We start from the raw sequence: 24,252 nt of genomic DNA, 5'->3' as shown, positions 1-24,252 counted from the left end.
CGTGAGTAAAATAGGATGCCAAAGAGTTATCCTCTGATGGACTGCTATTCACATCACTATGGCCAATCTGGAATATATTGCAAATGCAGTTGTGACAAACCACTTAAAAAGGTGTGTTAGGCTACATGTAGCTGGTCCAGTCTACCAAGAACTATAATTGTGGCTATGAACCTCTTGAATTAGCCCAGGAGCCAATGTAGGATATGAGGGGGATCGTGCTGGATGGATGGCTCTGTTGTACTCTCTGAGTGATATGCAGCAAATAAGCTCACAGAGTGTAGACAATGCTATGAAAATGTCTCAACTGCCCTCCTGTAGGTGTATAGCTGAAAGGCTCACTGTAAATGTTCTAAGCTGGATGGATGGCTGGGCTGCAGGCTCAATCACCCGATCTTCACACCTCTCAAGGGCTTGTTGCCTTGCAATGAGCTGTAACTTGATACAGCTGATGCCACTGATAGAACAGGGAAGCCCACACACACATGTCCAGGACGGGATGAGCTTACGGTAAATTTGTGTGTGCTGCTAGACAGGGAGCCAACGCAAGCAAAGTGAGCTCTGCAGATGCCAACCTGTGTGGTTGAGTGTCCTTGTGGACGCTCCATGCTTTCATCTCACCAGGGATATTACCATTGGGGGATCCAAAGTCAATCTTGAGAATCTCTCAGATGCTGGGTCACCTGTGTGAAGCAGCAGAGTGCAAGCTGTCAGAACACTAAAAACACTCCCCTGCATTAAGTTCCTGTAGCTTTGTAGAGTGCCAGGCTGCCTGTGCGAGGCCTTCCTGCTGTCTTGAGGCCCCCCACAGTGGTGGACCACCAGAGTCTGGTCACGAGTGCAACCATTGTGACTCTGGTAGTTCCACCACTGCTGTGGTTGATTTGCTGAAACTGAAGAGTGCAAAATCTGGTGCAGCTCCGCAAAAAAAATCAGCTTCCAGTTTTTTTGTCGACGCTTAAGTGAGCAAGCTGAAGTTTGAAGCTGATTGACTACCATGTATGGCTTCACCAGATTTTGCACTCTCCAGTTTTAGTTAATCGACTCCAGTGTGTATTGCAAGGGGGACAGGCTCAACTGGTATTGGTAGCAGTAAGCCATGTACAAGACAGGGACACCCAGGACAAGGCCAGGAAAGTTTATAATGCACTTTTATCCAAACACAGGATCAAAATGCTTTTGAGGAGAGTGAGGAAGGGTTAGGATCTCAGGGTTTTTAGCTGTCTGAGACCCCATGTTGAGACCTCTCCTCACCTCCTGTCACAGTTAATTGTGCCATCTGGGATAGGAAGTGAGTTAAAATCTCCCAAATGGGGACACATACATATATCTGACAGATGATCTACTTCTTCCCCACTCTTGGTCAACAATTTTGTAAGTAAAGCATCTCACTTAAAATGTTATTATGCTTACATCTGTTTTAGCTATATATTTATGTTGTAGTCTGCATTTAGAGTAAGTAATCATGAGCAACATGTTTGAAAAATGTTCTGAGTAGGCAGACAATTTCATGGCACACTGATGCAAGAACCAAACTGTGAACACTGTGTTAAAGGAGTTTATTGAAACTGAAGAACAAGTACTAATATATGCATGGCATCATAATGTATGCTTTCCTTTAATACAGAAGAGGTGTTGTGAGGCATGACTGTGTACTGTAAGCCTTGTTGATGTAAAAGTTAAAAAACAAGCAAACTCAGATAAGCAGTAGATGAATAAACTGTCTTGTTCAGTTAGTGTATTATAAAACTCAATGATACCCATGTGAATGAGTATGGTCTATATACAAATTGCTCATCCAGAAACGTTGATCTCATGATATGATTGTAATATCGGAATATGTAATGAATCCCTGTGTTCACCTTTCATTCGTGTCTGCAAGTGAGGTTATATACTTGCATTCCAAATTGATTTATATAAAAGAGCTTTTTAATAACATTCAAGAATACATTTCTAATTTTCAGAATCTTATCAGAACAGAAGATATTGGAGAGATAAAGGTGCTAAGGTAGAGAGCAGAGACGAGCTATGCAATTTGTGATCTGTGTGCCGATGAATTGGCAAATCCTAAATTACACAGAAGAAACAAGTTTTTTCTGATCCGTTTTAATATACCCTTGCTGATCTGCCTGTTATGTGGCAAATCTTGCAGGTTGTAAATCACAGTAATTGCAGTTTGTAATTTACCCACTCCTTCATGAGTTAGGTGAATTGACAATCCATTTAGATCAGCAAATCCACAGTCCTTTGTGCGATGGTATGTCTAACTTTCCTGTCCAATTGGTAAATCGAAAAAAAAAAAATCCTATATATATGGCTGTCTTTCTGTACAATGTTCTCATGTTCCAAATTCTACAATGGAGCTTTTATATAAATGAATTACTATTTCATGTTTAATTGGACCTCTACATGTCATTTCCTGGAAATATATACAATCAGAAATATAATGATTGTTCCCTAATAGAATGAAAATCAAAGGTAGGAGCCACATAAAGCGCAAACCTCTGCAATATTGATACATACATTTTCTCACAAGACTGTTATGATTTTGTCTTTCAGAAATAGACCAGGGGAGCTGTGGTGATCCAGGCATTCCAGCATTCGGAATGAGAGAGGGCTCCAGATTCCGACATGGAGACACTCTGGTATTTCGGTGCCAGCCAGCCTTTGAGCTGGTTGGACAGTCGACAATCACATGCCAAAAGAACAGCCAATGGTCTGCCAGAAAACCTAGTTGTGTGTGTAAGTGATGAGAGGAGTCTGTGTGTGTGTGTAAAATCAGGCCAGCCAGCCAGTAATGGGTGCTATGCACCCACTCATCTTCCACCCTTCCTTTCCCCCAAGGCAATAAGGACTCAGAGTGCCATGCAAATGAAAATACTAATCGCATGCTAATAACATTCATATTCCATTTTCAGCAGTAATTTAAGCCGCTCAACAAGGGAGAGGTGCAGCTGGAGTTACTGCCTCTCTAGGAGAACCTTATTTTTTATCATGAAATATTCATGTTTTAATTTAGAGGAAGAGAATTTCAGCAATCAGGCAGTTTTTAATGTACCTTGCGCTGTGTTTTTAGCTGAGTTAACTCTATGGATGTTGGTTATGGGTTTTCCAGTAACTACACACAAGAGGATTTTTCAGCGACGTAGTGCAATACAGTTCCTTGAGGCAAAGCTTCGCCAGGTAACTGTTAAGTGTGTATTAATCCTCACAAAGCTTTGTGATGCATAATCTTAGTGCAAAGGATCTTTCTAATGGAAATGAGCTACATCATTATTAATATGTATATCTTTTTTATACACTTGGGCATAACTGTCATGTCCAGTGCCCTAATGTGAGGGGCGATGTGGGCTTTGTACAGTGGAATAACCTAATTGTCCATGGCACAGCAACGTCATTGTGCTTCAAACAATCAGTTGGCTCTCTTCAGAAGAAGAAGAATTTAAAGTGTAACTCCTTTTTTGTGACAAATCTGATATTGTAAAACAGGACATGATATAATACACTTTGTAGATAGTATGTAGTACCTAGTTTATTTTGTGGAGTCTTTTTAAAATATTCAGAGAGCTCTACAGGAAATGTTACAATTTTGATCCCATGATTTATATTTTACAGCTGACTACTACTTTACTATAGTTTGTTCATATAAGCCCAATTTTCACAACTTGCAAATTGTGAGCATTTTGACCAAATAGAATTTATAACTTCAACACCTTTCAAAATGGAACAAAACAGTTATGGACTGCATCCTACAAAGTTACGTATCTTGCTGTTCTGGTTTGGATTGTGAGATTATTCAGCAAAATATGTGAAGATGGATTTATTTTTAAGTTGTTGAGAACCCCCGAAGAGTTTTGGCCTGGTTGTTTTACTAAACGTGCCAGCTCTTCCTAATCAATTTCGTTCTCCATCACCAGCAAAGGACATTGGTGCTGAGCAGCATAGGTCTGTAAAAAGGGTTTAAGTGAGGTTTGGTAGTTTTCTAAATATGTGACGATCAGATTATACTGTATATGAAGGTTGTGTAGTTGTGACAGAAGACATAGTTCTGTTACAGTGGTAGATCTTTAAACAAGTGTGGCTTAATGATTTCATTAACAGCAATCGTCTATAAAAAAAATATAATTGATGGCATTATATTTCTGCTTTTATCTATTATGGGCATAGTTCAAGACTTTAATATATAAAGTAAATAACATGTATCTTTCCATCCATGATGTTACTGATAAGAAATGTGTCATCAGTGAATTGAATCTTTGTCTATATGGCACAATATGGCATAGAGTACTAATAGAGTACAAATACGGCAGAGTACAAATGTTGTTTTTAGAAGATTATAAAGATCATATTCAAAATATATACACTCACTGGCTGGAAAAACAGAAATTAGTTGGACCCATTTTGCCTTGTTAACAGCTAGTATATTGTATACTCCACAAGGATCTCATCTTCTCCTGGTCTCAAAGCTGTCAATGCAGACAACAGTACATTCTGCAACTGCCAATGTGGATAGTTGGATGCTCCAATGTGTTAAAGTGTTATGAAATCCACAACAGTAAAATCAGTCTGTATATGCAGTAAAGCATACTTTTTATACTCACTGTGGAACATAAGGGCTTAATCCCCTGCATTTTGTAAAAAGGATGTTTTATCCTGTCTTCTCTGATCCTCCCCTTCTTCTACTGTCCCCAATCCATCTGATGATAGAACAGAGCCTTGGGGGCAAGCTGCATGTGCTCAGTTTGGTGTGTATTGCTAGAGAGGTTTTTTTTTTATCTTGGGAGAGTGCATGTGATCAGTGCAGGGTCAATCAGTACTGTCCAGATAGAGGGTCAGGGATTGTGCAGCCTCATAGGACAATCAGGGGAGAATGACATTTCCTCCTACAAGCTTTAACCAGTGCTCTGCTGGACACTAATACAGATCACAAGACTGCTCTAACTGCTGATGAGAAAAGGTATTTAGCAGTTTATATTTACTAAAATAATTGCATTTCCATGTTCTGTGTACTGTGGGTGACCAGATATAGTGAATGAAGGATCCTGGGTTTAATAATACTTTAATGCTGCATTTAGTTCATCCCAAAGATGCTAAGCGACCCAGGTGAACCCAAATTCATCAGACCAGACAACACACAAATAATTGTCACTTCGTAGAAACACTCTCTGTTGTTGCCTGCTGTTGTGCTCATAAAGCCATGGATTGCAACACATTGATTTCCAATATACTCACTTATTGTTTTAATGGTCCACTCCAACAGTTCTAGGGTCAAGGCAATGCTTAAATCTATGTTTTTGGCACTGATAATCATGCCTGTTAAGGGTCTGATAGGTCATGCTATAACTTCATTCCTGGTATAGAGCTACTGACAGAGAGAGTGGATTCAATGCTGCTGCTGGGGCAAGGTTTTTATTTTTCAGGTCACTGTGTGTGTATGTAATCTGCAGTTGGCGCTATTGACATATGCTATAATCTACATATTAGATCAATTGATCCAATATTTTAATTATTTACTGCCAAGCAACTATTTAACATGTGTCTGTTACAAACCTTTGGGGGATATTTACTAAAACTGGAGAGTGCAAAATCTGGGGCAGCTCTGCATAGAAACCAATCAGCTTCCAGATTTTATTGCCAAAGCTTAATTGAACAAGCTTAAGTTAGAAGCTGATTGGCTAACATGCACAACTGCACCAGATTCTGAGTGCACCAGTGTAAGTAAATCCCCCCCTTTATGTCTAGTTTAAAAACCTTCATGAACTTTAAGTCATTGTATAATGAGGGTGTATTTGTATACTGTGCACACTCAATTTACTGGAACATTTTGGTCCTTATGAGACTCTATTTTGGTAGTGGCTATTGTGACCTGCATGCTGTTCTAAAGGCAGCATTTTGGAAAAGCAAGAAAGATACACTGTCTTTGTTCTATTCACATTTATCCATATTGTCCTAAAATGGCATTACAGCTGAAGACTAAAACTCATAAGCCTCTGACTCGGCATCTGGGGCCATGATAACAATTCTGCATTTAGTGCTGGTGCTATGCAGTTCCAATAGGTGACACACACTCCATTGCCATTGAAAACTATTGTGTTTGGTTAATAGAATTAGCCTGTCTAATATAATATTGTTTGCCCTTTGTTGACTGAACCACTTCAGATTTTGTTTCTGACTTGCTTATTAAAATTGTGCAGAAATCTTACCTTTCTGTTAAAAAAAATACATCTTTTTAAATTAAATAATTTGAAAGTAGTTGACACAAGGGGAGTATGAGATAATTTGTGTGTCTCCAGATACATTATAATTACTGCCTCAATTGCTCAGTAGAATCCTAGGTTTGAAGTCACCTCTCTGGATATTTACCTATTTGAACATCAATCTAAAGTAAATAACATTTCTGTTTTTATATGCCCCTATTGCTACTACTAAATTCTAGAGAGAATAAGCAAAGTACTTTAAATAAGAAATATTTTAGGCAAATAAGTAAAACTTCATTATCCTTTGGAATTTTTATATAACCATTTAATCTGCTCCTATAGCTCTGCTTGCTAGTATGTGGTATGATCACACAATATATCAAAATAATGGTATAACCCAGTATTAAAATATTTTGGGCATCACAGAGGTGGAGAATACCAATAGTGAAGGTATATTTAACAACTTGAGGTGGCGAATGTGGTAGAATGTAAGAGACTGTAGAATGTGGGAAATAAACAGGAGTACTCACAATCATTAAGTGCATAAAATACACACATCTGTAATGATATTGTTTCCTAGACCCCTAACAGTGTACACTTTGACATTCTAAAGCTGGTCATAGATGATTCATCCATTGATACAAATTAGATGGATGGAGGAATCCCCTCCACCAGAACACTGTATTCTGACAGCAGGAATTGACGCTGTCAGAATACACTGATCAGTGTAAACTTTTTTTTTTTAATTTGGATAAGGTGGAGAAGTTTTAGAACACCTATTAGGCTTTTATTGCAGACTGTGTCCCTGTTAGGGAGATTCACCCTCTCTAATTCTCCTGCTTACCATTATCATTAAGGTAAATCTCCCAGGACAAAAAAAAACTGACATGGGTTCTAACCATCCATTACTCTATCCAAAATGAAAGTTTTGCCTATAGTTAAACTTTCAAGCAGCCTTTCTCAACCTTTTCAACAAAGAGGAACCCTTGAAAAATGTTTCCTGTCTTTGGAAACCCCTGCTAAAAATTACTATATCTACAATTCTTGATACAGTAGTGTGGTGGTCAGTGGGAAGAATTGCCCCTTACACTTGCGGTCAATGGGAAGAATTTCCCCCTTATAGATACATTGTAGCTAAAAAGATCAATGATGTCAGTGGGAACTTGTAAGTGGGAAGATATCTCTAAAAATAATTGTGAAAACGTAAAGTATCTCCACTACATATGACATATGTTCTAACAAGGGATTAGACCATTGTGATATGCATGTACATTGTATTATATTTGGAGTGATTGGGAGTTTTTTGCAACAAATAATGTAGATGCTTGTATATTCACAAAAAAAGTCTCTAAAAATCTGGCAAAACGACAAGCAAAAATAAGTATATTTTACTGCAAGTAATGGGGGGCATTTACTAAATAAATTGGGTGGATTTACTAAAGGCAAATAGACTGAGCACTTTTCAAGTGAAGGTGCTCCAGAGCTTAGTAAATAAGGGGAGCTCTGCTGACTTCCATCATCCAATCATCTAATCATGTGCAAGCAAAAATGCTTTTATGCTTTTTTTTTCCATGCATGTGATTGGGTATTCTTTGTAAAGTGAAGCTTCACCTCATGTACTAAGCTCTGGAGCAACTTGCAAATTGCACAGTCTATTTGTCTTATAGTAGAACTATAGGCAAACCTTTTTTCATTTTGGATACAGTAATGGAGACTTTTAACCCCTGTCAGGTTTTGTTTTCAATTTTTTGCTATCTGTGTCCCAATTGGAAGATGTCCCCTCTATTACTTTTCTGGGGACAACCCAAAATTTGGGATTTTCTTTTACTTTCACTTTCAATGATAATGGTAAACAGGACAAATAGGGTGAATCTAATGGGAGCACAGACAATAAATAAACCTGAGAGGTATTCCAATCTACCTCCACTCTATCCAAAAGTAACAAAAACATTTTCTTTAGTTATCCTTTAAGTAAATCAACTCCAATGATTTCCTTGTTTCTATGCATTACTGTTGAGAGAACTGATCCAAAAAGGCAGAAGCTACTCAAAATTGCCTATTATATTTTTACATTTCTTAAATACTGCATTTAGATATTTCTTTCTTCCTGTGAATTAAGTTAAATTCCTTTTTGGTTTGTGGTATTTACCGAGCGCTTTGAGCGTTTTGAGGTAAATACCGCAAAATGGTATAGTGAATTGACAGTTTCAAGATTGCATGCAATATTTAGGCAAAATGTGTCCAGACACCTATATATCACATGCAATCTGCTTCTGTGAATGGAGCCCAGAATTCCTTGTGGGCAGCTGGATAGACTATGTCACAAACTGCAGCCTGTTCTTCCACTTCCCTGGAACTCCAAATGACTGTGCAACACAACTCACTGACTCAAAACTATCAGGTATTTACTTTCCTAATATATCCTTTCAGTAATATCCTTGGCATGGGTTACTGGGTAAACTTAACCATAGCTGGTAGAAAAAAGATTACTGTAAAAGCTTTGAAAAACCTGAAACTTTCAAAAGAGCTACCGGGATATTTTGAGCATAAAAAGCAATAAAAGCTCAAAGATATCTAAAGCCAAACATGTTTTTTTGTAAGTATGGAAGATAGAGATGAGCGAAGAAATGAAAAATTCGATTCGGCTGATTCGGCGAATTCCAGTGTGAAATTCGATTCGATGCGAATTTCTCCGCTACGAAGATGACTTATTTAAAGGGTTTCTAGGCTTCAGAGAGCCTTTAAATTAGTGCAGAACACTGTACCTTTAATTTAAATGCCCTTGGAGATGAGGAAGGAGAAGGAGAAGGAGAAGGATGAGAAGAAGGAGAAGGAGAAGGATGAGAAGAAGGAGAAGGAGAAGGGTGAGAAGAAGGAGAAGGATGAGAAGAAGGAGAAGGATGAGAAGAAGGAGAAGGAGAAGGATGAGAAGAAGGAGAAGGAGAAGGATGAGAAGAAGGAGAAGGAGAAGGATGAGAAGAAGGAGAAGGATGAGAAGAAGGAGAAGGATGAGAAGGAGAAGGATGAGAAGGAGAAGGATGAGAAGAAGAAGGCTGAGAATAAGGAGAAGGATGAGAAGAAGGAGAAGGAGAAGGATGAGAAGAAGGAGAAGGATGAGAAGAAGGAGAAGGAGAAGGATGAGAAGAAAGAGAAGGATGAGAAGGAGAAGGATGAGAAGAAGAAGGATGAGAAGAAGAAGGATGAGAAGAAGGAAAAGGATGAGAAGAAGAAGGATGAGAAGAAGGAGAAGGATGAGAAGAAGGAGAATGATGAGAAGAAGGAGAAGGATGATAAGAAGGAGAAGGAAGAGAAGAAGGAGAAGGAGAAGGATGAGAAGAAGGAGAAGGATGAGAAGAAGGAGAAGGATGAGAAGAAGGAGAAGGATGAGAAGAAGGAGAAGGATGAGAAGAAGGAGAAGGAGAAGGATGAGAAGAAGGAGAAGGATGAGAAGAAGAAGGATGAGAAGAAGGATGAGAAGAAGGAGGAGAAGGATGAGAAGAAGAAGGATGAGAAGAAGGAGAAGGATGAGAAGAAGGAGAAGGAAGAGAAGAAGGAGAAGGAGAAGGATGAGAAGGAGAAGGATGAGAAGAAGGAGAAGGATGAGAAGAAGGAGAAGGATGAGAAGAAGGAGAAGGAGAAGGATGAGAAGAAGAAGGATGAGAAGAAGGATGAGAAGGATGAGAAGAAGGAGAAGGATGAGAAGAAGGAGAATGATGAGAAGAAGGAGAAGAAGGAGAAGGATGAGAAGAAGGAGAAGGATGAGAAGAAGGAGAAGGATGAGAAGAAGGAGAAGGATGAGAAGGAGAAGGATGAGAAGGAGAAGGATGAGAAGAAGAAGGCTGAGAATAAGGAGAAGGATGAGAAGAAGGAGAAGGAGAAGGATGAGAAGAAGGAGAAGGATGAGAAGAAGGAGAAGGAGAAGGATGAGAAGAAAGAGAAGGATGAGAAGGAGAAGGATGAGAAGAAGAAGGATGAGAAGAAGAAGGATGAGAAGAAGGAAAAGGATGAGAAGAAGAAGGATGAGAAGAAGGAGAAGGATGAGAAGAAGGAGAATGATGAGAAGAAGGAGAAGGATGATAAGAAGGAGAAGGAAGAGAAGAAGGAGAAGGAGAAGGATGAGAAGAAGGAGAAGGATGAGAAGAAGGAGAAGGATGAGAAGAAGGAGAAGGATGAGAAGAAGGAGAAGGATGAGAAGAAGGAGAAGTAGAAGGATGAGAAGAAGGAGAAGGATGAGAAGAAGAAGGATGAGAAGAAGGATGAGAAGAAGGAGGAGAAGGATGAGAAGAAGAAGGATGAGAAGAAGGAGAAGGATGAGAAGAAGGAGAAGGAAGAGAAGAAGGAGAAGGAGAAGGATGAGAAGGAGAAGGATGAGAAGAAGGAGAAGGATGAGAAGAAGGAGAAGGATGAGAAGAAGGAGAAGGAGAAGGATGAGAAGAAGGAGAAGGATGAGAAGAAGAAGGATGAGAAGAAGGATGAGAAGGATGAGAAGAAGGAGAAGGATGAGAAGAAGGAGAATGATGAGAAGAAGGAGAAGAAGGAGAAGGATGAGAAGAAGGAGAAGGATGAGAAGAAGGAGAAGGATGAGAAGAAGGAGAAGGATGAGAAGAAGGAGAAGGAGAAGGATGAGAAGAAAAAGGATGAGGAGAAGGATGAGAAGAAGGAGAAGGATGAGAAGGAGAAGGAGAAGGATGAGAAGAAGGAGAAGGAGAAGGATGAGAAGAAGGAGAAGGATGAGAAGAAGGAGAAGGATGAGAAGGAGAAGGAGAAGGATGAGAAGGAGAAGGATGAGAAGAAGGAGAAGGAGAAGGATGAGAAGAAGGAGAAGGAGAAGGATGAGAAGAAGGAGAAGGATGAGAAGAAGGATGAGCAGAAGGAGAAGGATGAGAAGAAGGAGAAGGATGAGAAGAAGGAGAAGGATGAGAAGAAGGATGAGAAGAAGGATGAGAAGAAGGAGAAGGATGAGAAGAAGGACAGTTCTGTGACAGTTTCTGTCTATTTCTGACAGTTCTGGGACATTCACTCCATACAGCGGTTTCAACCGCTGTATGGAGGGAATGTCATAGAACTGTCAGAAATAGACTATTAATGACAGTTCTGGGACTGTCCTTCCATGCAGCGGTTGAAACATTGTATGTATTTGTTTCCATAAATGGATCCATTTATGGAAACAAATACATACAATGTTTCAACCGCTGCATGGAAGGACAGTCCCAGAACTGTCATTAATAGTCTATTTCTGACAGTTCCATGACATTCCCTCCATACAGCGGTTAAAACAGCTGTATGCAGTGAATGTCCCAGAACTGTCATAAATAGTCTATTTCTGATAGATCTGGGACATTCACTCCATACAGCTGTTTTAACCGCTGTATGGAGGGAATGTCATGGAACTGTCAGAAATAGACTATTAATGACAGTTCTGGGACTGTCCTTCCATGCAGCGGTTGAAACATTGTATGTATTTGTTTCCATAAATGGATCCATTTATGGAAACAAATACATACAATGTTTCAACCGCTGCATTGAAGGACAGTCCCAGAACTGTCATTAATAGTCTATTTCTGACAGTTCCATGACATTCCCTCCATACAGCGGTTAAAACAGCTGTATGCAGTGAATGTCCCAGAACTGTCATAAATAGTCTATTTCTGATAGATCTGGGACATTCACTCCATACAGCTGTTTTAACCGCTGTATGGAGGGAATGTCATGGAACTGTCAGAAATAGACTATTAATGACAGTTCTGGGACTGTCCTTCCATGCAGCGGTTGAAACATTGTATGTATTTGTTTCCATAAATGGATCCATTTATGGAAACAAATACATACAATGTTTCAACCGCTGCATTGAAGGACAGTCCCAGAACTGTCATTAATAGTCTATTTCTGACAGTTCCATGACATTCCCTCCATACAGCGGTTAAAACAGCTGTATGCAGTGAATGTCCCAGAACTGTCATAAATAGTCTATTTCTGATAGATCTGGGACATTCACTCCATACAGCTGTTTTAACCGCTGTATGGAGGGAATGTCATGGAACTGTCAGAAATAGACTATTAATGACAGTTGTGGGACTGTCCTTCCATACAGCGGTTGAAACATTGTATGTATTTGTTTCCATAAATGGATCCATTTATGGAAACAAATACATACAATGTTTCAACCGCTGCATTGAAGGACAGTCCCAGAACTGTCATTAATAGTCTATTTCTGACAGTTCCATGACATTCCCTCCATACAGCGGTTAAAACAGCTGTATGCAGTGAATGTCCCAGAACTGTCATAAATAGTCTATTTCTGATAGATCTGGGACATTCACTCCATACAGCTGTTTTAACCGCTGTATGGAGGGAATGTCATGGAACTGTCAGAAATAGACTATTAATGACAGTTCTGGGACTGTCCTTCCATGCAGCGGTTGAAACATTGTATGTATTTGTTTCCATAAATGGATCCATTTATGGAAACAAATACATACAATGTTTCAACCGCTGCATTGAAGGACAGTCCCAGAACTGTCATTAATAGTCTATTTCTGACAGTTCCATGACATTCCCTCCATACAGCGGTTAAAACAGCTGTATGCAGTGAATGTCCCAGAACTGTCATAAATAGTCTATTTCTGATAGATCTGGGACATTCACTCCATACAGCTGTTTTAACCGCTGTATGGAGGGAATGTCATGGAACTGTCAGAAATAGACTATTAATGACAGTTCTGGGACTGTCCTTCCATGCAGCGGTTGAAACATTGTATGTATTTGTTTCCATAAATGGATCCATTTATGGAAACAAATACATACAATGTTTCAACCGCTGCATTGAAGGACAGTCCCAGAACTGTCATTAATAGTCTATTTCTGACAGTTCCATGACATTCCCTCCATACAGCGGTTAAAACAGCTGTATGGAGTGAATGTCCCAGAACTGTCATAAATAGTCTATTTCTGATAGATCTGGGACATTCACTCCATACAGCTGTTTTAACCGCTGTATGGAGGGAATGTCATGGAACTGTCAGAAATAGACTATTAATGACAGTTGTGGGACTGTCCTTCCATACAGCGGTTGAAACATTGTATGTATTTGTTTCCATAAATGGATCCATTTATGGAAACAAATACATACAATGTTTCAACCGCTGCATGGAAGGACAGTCCCAGAACTGTCATTAATAGTCTATTTCTGACAGTTCCATGACATTCCCTCCATACAGCGGTTAAAACAGCTGTATGCAGTGAATGTCCCAGAACTGTCATAAATAGTCTATTTCTGATAGATCTGGGACATTCACTCCATACAGCTGTTTTAACCGCTGTATGGAGGGAATGTCATGGAACTGTCAGAAATAGACTATTAATGACAGTTGTGGGACTGTCCTTCCATACAGCGGTTGAAACATTGTATGTATTTGTTTCCATAAATGGATCCATTTATGGAAACAAATACATACAATGTTTCAACCGCTGCATTGAAGGACAGTCCCAGAACTGTCATTAATAGTCTATTTCTGACAGTTCCATGACATTCCCTCCATACAGCGGTTAAAACAGCTGTATGCAGTGAATGTCCCAGAACTGTCATAAATAGTCTATTTCTGACAGTTCTGGGACATTCACTCCATACAGCGGTTTCCGGCAAAAAGTGTATGTGCAGAGTTCCTCTATTCTGCAGATACACTTAGAGGAGCTCTGCAGATACACTTAGAGGAGCTCTGCACATACACTTTTTTCCGGTTTGGAATTATTCTTATTTTCATCCTACTTCTTCTTCTTCTTCTTCATCCTCATCCTCATCCTCTTCTTCTTCTGAGGATGAGGATGAAGAAGAAGAAGAAGAAGAAGAAGAAGTAGGATGAAAATAAGATTAATTCCAAGCCGGCAAAAAGTGTATGTGCAGAGCTCCTCTAAGTGTATCTGCAGAGCTCCTCTAAGTGTATCTGCAGAATAGAGGAACTCTGCACATACACTTTTTGCCGGCTTGGAATTATTCTTCTTTTCATCCTACTTCTTCTTCTTCTTCTTCTTCATCCTCATCCTCAGAAGAAGAGGATGAGGATGAGGATGAGGATGAGGAAGAAGAAGAAGAATGAAAAGAAGAATAATTCCAAGCCGGCAAAAAGTGTATGTGCAGAGTTCCTCTATTTCTGACAGTTCTCTCACAGCTTCTTCACATGTACAGCGGTTGAAATATCTGTATCCTAAATGGAAACTAATAGATACAAATTGTATCTATTAGTTTCCATTTAGGATACAGATGTTTCAACCGCTGTACATGTGAAGAAGCTGTGAGAGAACTGTCAGAAATAGAGGAACTCTGCACATACACTTTTTGCCGGCTTGGAATTATTCTTCTTTTCATCCTACTTCTTCTTCTTCTTCTTCTTCTTCTTCTTCTTCTTCATCCTCATCCTCATCCTCTTCTTCTGAGGATGAAGAAGAAGAAGAAGTAGGATGAAAAGAAGAATAATTCCAAGCCGGCAAAAAGTGTATGTGCAGAGTTCCTCTATTTCTGACAGTTCTCTCACAACTTCTTCACATGTACAGTGGTTGAAACATCTGTATCCTAAATGTAAACTAATAGATACAATGTTTCAACCGCTAAACATGTGTTCCTTCTGTCAGAGAACTGTCAGAAATAGCGGAGCTCACTGCAGGGACACTTTTGCCGGCTGATCGGGAAATGTTCGATTCGCGCACCCGAAGTAGGCAAAATTTCGGTTTCGACACGAATCGAATATTTCCTGAAATTCGACTCGAATTCCGGTTCGCCTAGTTCGATTCGCTCATCTCTAATGGAAGAGTTAAAACTTCCGTAAGTTTTTTTTTTTTTTTCCATATGTGTCCCCGTTGGATGCTTTCCCCCTTAATCTTAATCTGGTAACAATTTAAAATGATGACTTTCCACATAGGGGTTCTAGTCCTTCCCAACTCAGTCCAAAATTAAAAGAAAAATAGGACATTAGATGCACTTGGGTCCCAAGAAATAAACTTCCTGTAAACGTCTTACCTGTAAACTTTCTATACTAGGCATCATTTTCATAAAAGGAAATTTATTGAGGTTGAGTTCCTTAATTCAGCTAATAACCTACCACTACCTTTTTTTGAAATGTGAAGTACGTCACAAATATTGTCTTTTTTAAAACATAGAGCTAGTTGTACTAGAAATAAAAAAAATATATAGCTTTTCCCCTTTATCCTGGTTGACCTACTGCAGTGATTAGGGCTGCTTTAAAATAATGTCAACTAAATTAATAAGGAAAAGCCAAGTACATTAAGTGGTACTATTAAAAGAAGTAAACACACAACTTTTGTCCAGCATTCACACATTTTTTAATGAATCCATTTAGAAAAATGTGTGGATTTTGGGTGAAAATTGTGTGAATCTTGGGTAAGAACATATATAAATATACCCCAAATTATATTTTTTGCAGTAGTGCAACATTATATGACCATTCATACTTGTAGGTTGTGGTAAGCATGCATTAACACACATTACCACAATGCATGCCATGTGTGATGCTTTGCAATGCCATTCAGTTTTTTTATGTGTCCCATATGTGTCCTTGTTGGATGTGTTCCCCCTTAATCTTAATCTGGTGACAACTTAAAATGATGACTTTCCATACAGGGGTTCTAGTCCTTGTGTATGACACCTCAATGCATTGCACAGAAGAACCCATTCACAACACACCACAGCACATCACAATGCATATACTCTGTTGTTACTGTTATTGTTATATTTTTTTCATCCATTGTGGTGCATTGACAATCCATTCATAATGAATATTAACATGTGCCATAAAAAGCATTAAGGCGTATGCATCAACGCACCTCAATGGAGCACTTGCATGTCGATGGGCCCTAAAAAAGTAAGTATTTAACGAAGGTTATCCAAAGGAAAATTTAATCTGCATTCAGACAACAAGTTTTACATACCTAAGCCAAACTAAGAGGACACAACTTTTTTTTTATTTGGCATAATTCTGTAGTTGTGTGTAATACTTATTTATTTATTTTTATTTATGCCTCTACAAAATGACCTCAGTGATTTATGGGCATTGCAAATTTGGAAACATTTTAAGCCAACAATTACCTTGACATATCACAAAGCAAATATTTACTGGGTTTCTGGCAGAAGAGTTTGTGTTTACTGCCGTATTGGAATTGAGGAATTTATCATATGATAGTGCTGAGTTTATTTATAAGTTCATACATGTGCTTCAGAGAAGGGTGAATAGCAGGATGTGTGGTTTTGCTGACAGACCAGGGAAGAAAGTGATGTGTGCTTACACAATCTACCATAGCTTCTGTGAAAGGTAATGCAAGCTTTGATCATGAAAAGCTGCTAAATATCAGAGGGACATATTTTTATGGGAAAACTATGACTGCTTGAACAAATTGAGGAACTAAAATGTTGAGTCTTTGTAGCAAATACGAGGAAATAATCATTTCAAGTTTAAAACTTTTAAGAGGCATTTAGTGACAAGATTTTAAAAGCAGCAACTTTGACAGTCACTGATAAATCTAAAGTGGTTTGACAAAGTTTATTTTTGTAAAAGTTGTTAGTAAAAATTCAAACACTTTGGAAACAAAACACTTTTGCAGTAGGGATTTAAATCAAAGCATGTCTTTTTCACCTACACATGCTCAAGTCAGGCATTTTGAATGTCTTGTTAAAGAGAAGCTTAGGGGATAGAAATATAGAGCAGCCATTTTTATTAACTTATTTTTAGTGTTGGCTCTAAGGCTGCCACTCGTATCTTGTTCAGCACTGCCAGCTTCCATAATGCTCTCCTCACTAGATGACTTTAACATTTTTGTTTCACTTCACCTGCAGACTTATTTAATAAGGCAGAAGAATTCTGAAAAGTACATCAACTCACTAGAGCCAATCATGATTTATCCTTTAGAGATGTAACCCATATTGATACTTTTCACAACATCAGTGTTCTTTGCAAAATCTTATTTATGTACTTTCTGACTACGTAGTGCCAATTATTCATTCCATATTTAAATATTAACTTTTTATTCATAATGGTTCTGTGTATTATACCTTTACCCTAAGGAGGATTAACCACATTAAAGGAAAATCCCTAAAACCTTTTTGCTGGTAGGGGTCTAGATATAGGGGGTGAAAATAATGTGCAATTCTTTGCTTTGATGAAAACAGTCTCCCTGAAAGACCTACAATGAAATGTATCTAAATCCATTTTTTTTTTCATTTTCAAGTGTGCCAGGGTTAGAACCTTTACCAGGTCTGTATTGCTGACTGCATCTCTGATGGAGAGATTTATCTATGTTTGTCCTGGTCAAAAGTTCTAAATTGTGTAGGAACAGAGGGGAAATCTTCCAACAGTGACAATTTTGCATTTTTCTACAGCTCAGCACACATGTATGGTGTGACTAAGGCACATAAAAAGCGTATGTGTTATTATTGCCCTGTTCACACCAAACATGTGCAGTGGTGAGCAGAAAACTCAGCTCAGCAAACATCGTGTTGATTTCCCTTAACTGGTTTAGAGACAGAACGTGAAGCAAAATCCACCAAATTGGACACAGACAGCAAAATAAAATGATTTTAAACTACTCTATCCAAAACCAGGTTGTGTATTTATATATGTTAAGCATTTGTGCTTCTTGAACACTAGCCTTTATTTACTAAAGTATGGATGACAAAAGACATCATCGATATTCACAGGCTGCATTAAAAAAACTGCCAATAGTTAACTAGCCTACTAAACCCAATCATTAAACCTGGTTAAGACTCTACTCAACTGCATGTCTTCAAACATTAAATGAAACAAAATTATGCAACTGAGAACAATCCAGCAACACCATACAGAAATTACAAAAATATATACATTTTGTTTTATTTAGAAACAGAAAGTCCACAGAGGAACAAACCCTACTAGTTACAATTATTTGGCCAAACATAATGTTAATAAACAACTGACCAAACCTCTTCTCTCATACTGTGAATTGTTGTAAATGTAAATAGACATGAGGACCTATATATCAGGCCCCATGAAAATGTTCCTATGTATAACATGCGGTGGGCCTCAATATATAAAAAATCAAATGGCATAAACTTTGTTCTCCATCCTAGGTTGTATTCTCAATGTTTGTTGTACCAGTGTTGCATGCTATGACTGGTGATCTCAAACCAAATGATCTTTGCAAAGGTCCATGAACAATGGAACCATAGAGCAGAAGTGATGCTTATGAAACTCTTATGAAACAGATGCATACAACATGTTTTGTATTACATGAGCCTTTCATCAAATGTACAGGCTGGAAGTTCCATCCTAGGGAGTAATGGCACCATCAAAGTCAATTGTTGCCAAATTTTGTTTTAATCTTTGAGGAGATAAAGTGGAGTAGAGTGTTAACGAGGGTTTATTGTTATTGAGTTTAGCGTGACAGTTTATTATACAATAGTGACTCCTATATTTTTGTATATTCAATATTTTTGTGTAGTCGACCTGGAGGATATGTGTGTGGTTAGTAAAGTTAACAAATCTTCATGCAGAAACAAAAAAAGTCTACTCTAAAGTTTCATTTCAAGCCATGATTTTATCACAGTTCTTAATGGAGAAGGACTTTAAAATATTTTCTATCTCCAACTGACAAAACTACTTTTAAAGTAGTTTTCATATTAGTATTTTAGTAATGTATTATTAGTGCTTCATGATGCTTTATTAAATTGATCTGTATTATTATTTACTCATATTAACCAAGCTTTGCAGTATACCAAGCTACAAAGTAAGGACTAGGTGCTTGGCATACAGATAGACTTTCAGTCCCTGCTGCAGTCTTGCAGAAATCTCCCACTGCGAGCCAGTTAAGCACTCATGCCTGTGATAATAAATAAGATGGATCAACACAGATAAATATATAAATATAGATGTATAGTCTGTGTAGTGATAATTTTAAAGCATTAGCTGAGCTAATGAGAAGAATTGCAAAGCAGACATACAAATTATCTGTAATTATCTGGGGATATCCTTGTAAAGCAGTGGTTTATTTGTTGGGTGAAATTGTAGCACCTGCCTAGAGAGAACATTATGCATTTTGTACTCAATAGATCCCTGTATGCTTAAATATACACAATGTACATTAGAATATACCTACTTCTCTCACTATAAGTGATCAAAGAGGTATTCATCATTGAAACTAGAATCCAGGAAGTCAAAATGCTAACTTAGATAGCCTTCTGCCATCTTTATTTGGTCAACTTTAAATTAAACCTGCTATCAAATATCTTTAAATAACCCCTCAAGCTTCAGGCCAGTTTCAGCACTTGACAGTGTGGAGAGCTGTCCCATACCCTATTTCTCTTCATTTTCTGGTGCCAACTCAAAATTTTGGTTTTAACACCACTTTCCTTCTTGGTGACAATGGTGACCAGAACAATTAAAGTGGTTGTAATGGCTCAAGGTTTCTTATCCTCATGCATTCTATGCATGAAGGTAAAAAACCTTCTGTGTGCAGCACCCCCCCCCCAATACTTACCTGAGCCCCATCTCAATCCAGCGATGTGCATGAGAGCCTCATCTGTCCCGGGGTCTCCCACATCATTGCCTGAGACATCAGTGGGAGCCATTTGCTACTGTCGATCACAGCCAGTGAGACAATGAGGAGAGAGTGAGGGCCTGGGCCAGGGCAGGCCAAGCCGCATCTGCGTGTGAATGGACACATAGAGCAATGGCTAAGAGTGAGCCTGCTTGGGTGCCTTCCTAGCAAGTCACTTGTTGTGGGGCACTTGGTAGGAGGGAGGGGCCAGGAGCACCAGAGGGGGACCCAAGAAGTGGAAGATGGGGCTGCTTTGTGCAAAACCACTGCACAGAGCAGGTAAGTATGACATGTTTGTTATTGTTAAAAAATCTGCATTTACAATCACTTTAAGGAGAATTAATCTTCTAAATGGCAAAAGAGAGCAATAAAATCCTAGCAGAGGCTCTAATGTATTACCACTCTATCCAAAATAAAAAAAATATACTTTTTTGCCTTTAGTTGTACTTTAATGTTTTGACCACAAACATTTAGGTCCAAATATAACTGCTCTGAACTTTATTCCATTGAGTGATTGCAGTTGTAGATGAAATTCCTGTTCTAGTTCTAGGGAGAGAAAAGATAGGGTTACAATTCCATTTATCTTAGACATCCCTTTTAAGCACTTTAAATTATTCTGCTATATCATGCACCTAGGAACCTGTCATTGAAAATATTTGATGGTGTTTGGCAGGGCATGTGTCCTAATACAAATTCTAATTAACATCTGTTCCTGCTTCCCACTAAAAGTGACTTACATAATAGTCTTGGGATAGTTTTACCATGAACATGATAAGTTCACTTCAAGAATTAAATTCATTTGACAAAGCATTTCCACATTGACCACGTAGTTCTATAAAATCAGTGGCACTTTTTTTTTCTAGAAGGCACATGCAGAATTAAGTTTAGAATATACAGAAATGATAAATATAAGTATGTTTCCCCACAATGTTTAATGTAATAGAGTGTATTATTTTATACATTATTTAAAAAGGGTCTCTTTAACAAAATTAGAAGTCTTTTCCAGGATGAGCTAAATGTACTTCTGGGATACTTTGCAGAACCAGTTCATAAACTGCATTTGTGCTTATGTGTGCAACGAGAACATATTAGCCTCTCAGAGAAATCAACCCAAGCTCCCCGCGCTCTTTGGGCCTCTGGCAGTTGCTCCCACTGCCCCTTCAAATGGTTCTGACACAACGAATATACATGATGGACTTTTAATAGCAGATCCAAGCTTATGAGAAGTGGCATACAAATTGCATGCTGCTTTCCTTGCAGAGTGTAGGCTCAGACATCCATGTACTGTTTTGAAGCCAGTTTGATTTCTGTACACACCAAGCCTGCAATTTGTCATCCTGTTCTCCAACCTTACTTGTAGGACAAAGGAATGTCCCTTAAGGGCAAATAAATATAGATCTTTGGGGCAATGTAAACATGGAGAATGTTGCTTTTCCTCTACTTTATCTTAGAATGTCAGTATTTCCATAAGATGTTCTACAACGTATTTGCCAAATATTATATTTTATCATCCTCTAGAGAGCAATGAACCATCTACGAGTTTTGAAATATACATGAAAGTGCTTGGATTTTCAACAGAAAGCCTGGTTGTAAATACAATTTGTTCCTGCCTTTTTGGAATTTTTAAGCATCACCATAAGAACCACTAATACCTCTGCTAGGTTCAGGATTTGTGCAGTTGGCATAGTATTCCATGTGTACACATCTTTTTGCATAGGTATTATACATTCAGGATTAACTATTAAATGTTAGTAAGTTGCAATGTCTTGCAGTTTTTCATGCAGCTTTTATGTTTATATCCATCTCAGACAGCTTATAATAGTTTATAGCTTATAGAACACCCATCAGCAAAGGAGCTCAGTGACCTGTTGTCAGATATTACAAAGATCAAATCCACCAAACACATTTCATAAAGCCAGTAATAAACTCCAAAAAATGCCCCCCAATCAATGGCAATACAGTGATGCAAGAATGAGTTTTGAGGAGGACTTCCCTTTTGTCATCCTCAGATTCAGGTTGAGGAACAGGAAGTGCTCTCCTATTCCTGCATCACTGTGATGCCATTGCTTGGGGGCAGAGTGCTAGAGAATGAGTCATGGCCTGTGCTTCATGTAACACTTAAATGATGTCCGTGGTACAAACCAAGTTAAGGATGTAAACAAATATATATATATCTAAAAAAAATATATATATATATATTTATATATATTTACATACCATATTGCCGAAAGTATTGGGACACCCCTCCAAATCATTGGATTCAGATGTTCCAATCACCTCCATGGACACAGGTGCATAAAATCAAGCACCTAGGCATGCAGACTGCTTCTCCAAACATCTGTGAAAGAATGGGTCACTCTCAGGAGCTCACTGATACCTGATAGGTACCTGATAAGTTGCCACCTGTGCAATAAGTCCACCTGTGATATTTTCTTGCTACTAAATATTCCACGGTCAACTGTTACGGGTATTATAACAAAATGGAAGCAACTTGGAACAACAGCAACTCGGTAACGAAGTGGTAGGCCACATAAAATGGCAGAGCATGGCCAGCACATGGCCAGCACATGCTGAAGCACACACTGCGCAGAAGTCACCAACTGTCTGCAAAGTCAATAGCTAAAGACCTCCAAACTTCATGTGGCCTTCAGATTAGCACAACAGTGCATAGAGAGCTTCATAGAATGGGTTTCCATGGCCGAGCAGATGCATCCAAGCCATACATCACCAAGTGCAATGCAAAGCGTTGGATGCAGTGGTGTTCTCTGAAGGGATTGACAAATTACGCTAGTCTGTCTGGCAATTCAATGGATGTGTTTGAGTTTGGCAGTTGCCAAGAGAATGGAACTTGCCTGACTGTATTGTGTCAAGTGTAAAGTTTGGTGGAGGATTATAGTGTGAGTTTTTTTCAGGGATTGGGCTTGACCCCTTAGTTCCATTGAAAGGAACTCTTAAGACGTCAGTGTACATTTTAGAAAATTTCATGCTCCCAACTTTGTGGGAACAGTTTGGGGATGGCCCCTTCCTGTTTCAACATGACTGTGCACTTGAATGGCCTGTACCTCAACCCTATAGAACACCTTTGGGATGAATTAGCGCAGAAACTGCAAGCCAGGCCTTCTCGTCCGACATCAGTGCCTGACCTCACAAATGCATTTCTGGAAGAATGATCAAACATTCCTATAAACACACTCCTAAACCTTGTGGACAGCCTTCCCAGAAGAATTGAAGTTGATATAGCTGCAAATGGTGGGCCAAATCAATATTGAACCCTATGGACTAAGACTGGGATGCTGATAAAGTTCATGTGTGTGTAAAGGCAGGTGTCCCAATACTTTTGGCAATATAGTGTATATATATATAGATATATATACATACATATCTATATATATATATATACACTATATTGTCAAAAGTATATATATATATATATATATATATACATTTGTATCTATTTTTCATTTCACAATAGAAAAGTGTGCACTTAATAAAATAATACAGTTGTAAAAACATGCATACACACAATAGCAAGGATTGAATGTATAAAAAAGAAGAAAAAGACAGAAAGAGAGCAAAGAGCAAATGCAGATAGCAAAAGAGAAAAAAAGTGTGTGTGTGCGTGTGTGTGTGTGTGTGTGTGGGGGGGGGGTGTTAGAGTTAATCATGGCTAATACGTGTGTGTTTTTAATATAGCATAAAGATCTGTAATATGCCGCATCTCTCTTCAACCTAATGTGTACTTTCAGATATTTACTGGCAGACCGGTTGCTTCTTATTTGCTATGATATATTGAACACTATTTCAACATGCTATAAAATGCATTACTTGAGCTTCCAGATTGAATCCCTAGACCCTGTGCTGTTATGTGTAACAACAGTTCTCAAAGAACTATTTAACTTTTTTCAATTATTAATTTTTGTATAGGCAGTTGATAATTGCAGTGGTGATCCTAGTTCACTGTCATTTTCAGACATCTCTTTCAAATTGATGAAAACAAAGAACACAACACTGCTAAAGGGACTGGATTAGCTACATTCCTTTCTTAATATTTGTGCATGCATGTTTTTACAATTTTATTACTTTATTAAGTACTCACGTTTTGTATTGTTAAGTGCAAATTAAATACAAATTACTATATATATATATATATATATATATATACGCACATAATATATACCGGTATATATTTCCTAAATATCCTTAACTTGGTTTGTAACAAGAACATGATTCAAGTGTTGTATGAATCACAGCAAAGAGAATCGTAGTGTCCCTTCAGAAGACATTTGCCTTCACTTCAACAGTAATTGAACAGACATCTCTCCAAATTGAAGGGGAACACCCTCTTAGATATTTGTCACCTTAACACATATCGCTGCTGTAAAATTTCCCCTCTACTACTGTTCTGATGATTACTCTAAAATTTTGGATTTCCTATAACTTTCTGTGGAGTTACCAGGATGAACACAATGGGGTTTATTTACTA

The 24,252-nt window shown here is 38.3% G+C and overlaps 1 protein-coding gene across 3 annotated transcripts in view; it reads left to right on the top strand.

The window, feature by feature from the left end:
* The window catches only part of CSMD2 (CUB and Sushi multiple domains 2), a 1,275,366-nt gene that overhangs the window by 910,162 nt on the left and 340,952 nt on the right, over positions 1 to 24,252 (top strand). For 2 of the 3 annotated variants that reach the window (XM_089673879.1, XM_089673878.1), the window contains exon 13: positions 2,557 to 2,739. The exons of the other annotated variant lie outside the window; for it this stretch is intronic. In XM_089673879.1, coding sequence (XP_089530005.1) covers positions 2,557 to 2,739 — 183 coding nt within the window. The remainder of the gene's footprint in view (positions 1 to 2,556; positions 2,740 to 24,252) is intronic. 3 annotated transcript variants of the gene reach the window in all.

The sequence above is a fragment of the Staurois parvus genome, unplaced genomic scaffold (genome assembly GCF_062004578.1).
Source record: "Staurois parvus isolate SC_StPar_1 unplaced genomic scaffold, SC_StPar_1.0 ptg000145l, whole genome shotgun sequence".
In the NCBI taxonomy this organism is placed as follows: domain Eukaryota; kingdom Metazoa; phylum Chordata; class Amphibia; order Anura; family Ranidae; genus Staurois; species Staurois parvus.
Note: the sequence above shows the minus strand (reverse complement) of the source record. Positions and strands in the feature narration are given on the sequence as shown.